The 1,534-nt window shown below is 44.6% G+C and overlaps 1 protein-coding gene across 1 annotated transcript in view; it reads right to left on the reverse strand.

Annotated features, from left to right (window-relative positions):
- Positions 1-927: 927 nt before the first annotated feature.
- sipa1l1 (signal-induced proliferation-associated 1 like 1) overlaps positions 928-1,534 on the reverse strand; it is a 48,673-nt gene continuing 48,066 nt past the window's right edge. The window contains exon 23 of the mRNA XM_025057058.1: positions 928-1,103. Within this exon, the coding sequence (XP_024912826.1) occupies positions 928-1,103 (176 nt within the window). The remainder of the gene's footprint in view (positions 1,104-1,534) is intronic.

Genomic DNA, 1,534 nt, shown 5'->3' on the forward strand with positions numbered 1-1,534 from the left:
GGGGGGGCAGGGTCTGTCCTTAATGCCCTCCTAGGATTATGGGCAGCAGAGTCCTCTCCATCCTCTGAGTCTGTATCCACTGGTCTGTCATCATCCGTGGTCTTTGACCGACTGGTCAGCAGAGTCGCTGAGTTCAGAGGCTAAATGTCAAAGTCTTTTTGGATTTCCTTCTTCCAGCAGCGTGAGTCTGTAACCGGAGAGAGTGAGCTCTGAAAATAGGAAGCTATCACTGCTAATGGGAGCCTCCTGCGTCGACTCAATGGAGCCTTTGTGCAGCTGATTTCCTCTGCAGGGACACAGTGACACACATGCACACATTCACTGCCTGGAAAACTGTGGCTTTCACCACACACAGCCATTCATGTGCTGCTTCGATTACAGTCAAACCCTGTTTCTCTGGATATGAGCAGGTCACTGAGGAGAACAAAAAAATAAACTCAGCTTTTCTTCCACTTCTTTAATTTAATTAAACTTATTTACGGACCTCTCCTTTTTTTTCTTTGTCAGAAAAATAAAATGTCACTTAATTACAAATCTAGTCTTTTGAAATGAGGCTTTTAAACTGACAACATTTATGTTTTGATAAACAAAATCATCTCATCTTTTTTGCGGACGATTTCTCTCCTCATCCTACATACGAAATATCAAAATTTTCTTGCTGGAAAGGTTTACGTTGACGCCAAATTCTGTTACCGTTGATCTGATAGCTGATTGGTTGGTGTATTTATTTCACCTGTTTTTGCCCGTCTTAACATGTGGATTTAAAAAAAATATATATATTATTTACATTTAAAAAATAGCCTGTTCTGGAAATGGAATTAGTAAAATATTCAACACAGGAGGCGCTATCGTTAAGAACTATGTCACACTAAACCTAATATTTTCCACGATCTCCTTCCTTCGGTGGACTCCTGCAAACACAGACCATTACTCTCTATAGGAGTGAGTCTGTGACACGGAGAGGCCGGCGGTGGAGAACAGAAAGGTCACAAAGGTCGGCTGGTGGAGCAGAGTCTTTTGGCAGAGCCGGCGAGCGTCTGCCATTTCTCCCGTGTTGCTGGTGTTTTCCGACAGCAGCGTGCGCCTGGACGAGTCCTCTGTGCCTGTGAGACACTATTTGCAACTTAAGAAGCAGCTACAAAAAATATTACAGAGCCGCTAACAAAGCCGGGCTCTGAAAGGCTGCTGGGAGGATTAACGTCAGATCTGCTAGACCGCGGCTTCGTGGTGGGCGATCTTATCAAACGCGCCCGACTGTATTTTTAGCCCTGGTGGCCCCGGAGATTTAAACCTGAAAATGACTGCTGGTCCCTGAGATATAATACTTGGCAGACGTGGACCCCGCACCACTGCTTTTACATGTTGTCATTTCCTGGACTGAAATCATTTCGATGTGGGCTGGTTGGCAGGTCTGCTCACACACATGGAAAACCTGAGCTGGATCCAAACTGAGGGGGAGGAGCCAATAAAAACGTAATAAAACACAGTCAAATATTCTGTACTTCATTCTGTGGTGTTGAGTCATGGGTTAAAA

Source organism: Cynoglossus semilaevis, chromosome 7 (assembly GCF_000523025.1).
Source record: "Cynoglossus semilaevis isolate Cse_v1.0 chromosome 7, Cse_v1.0, whole genome shotgun sequence".
Classification (NCBI taxonomy): domain Eukaryota; kingdom Metazoa; phylum Chordata; class Actinopteri; order Pleuronectiformes; family Cynoglossidae; genus Cynoglossus; species Cynoglossus semilaevis.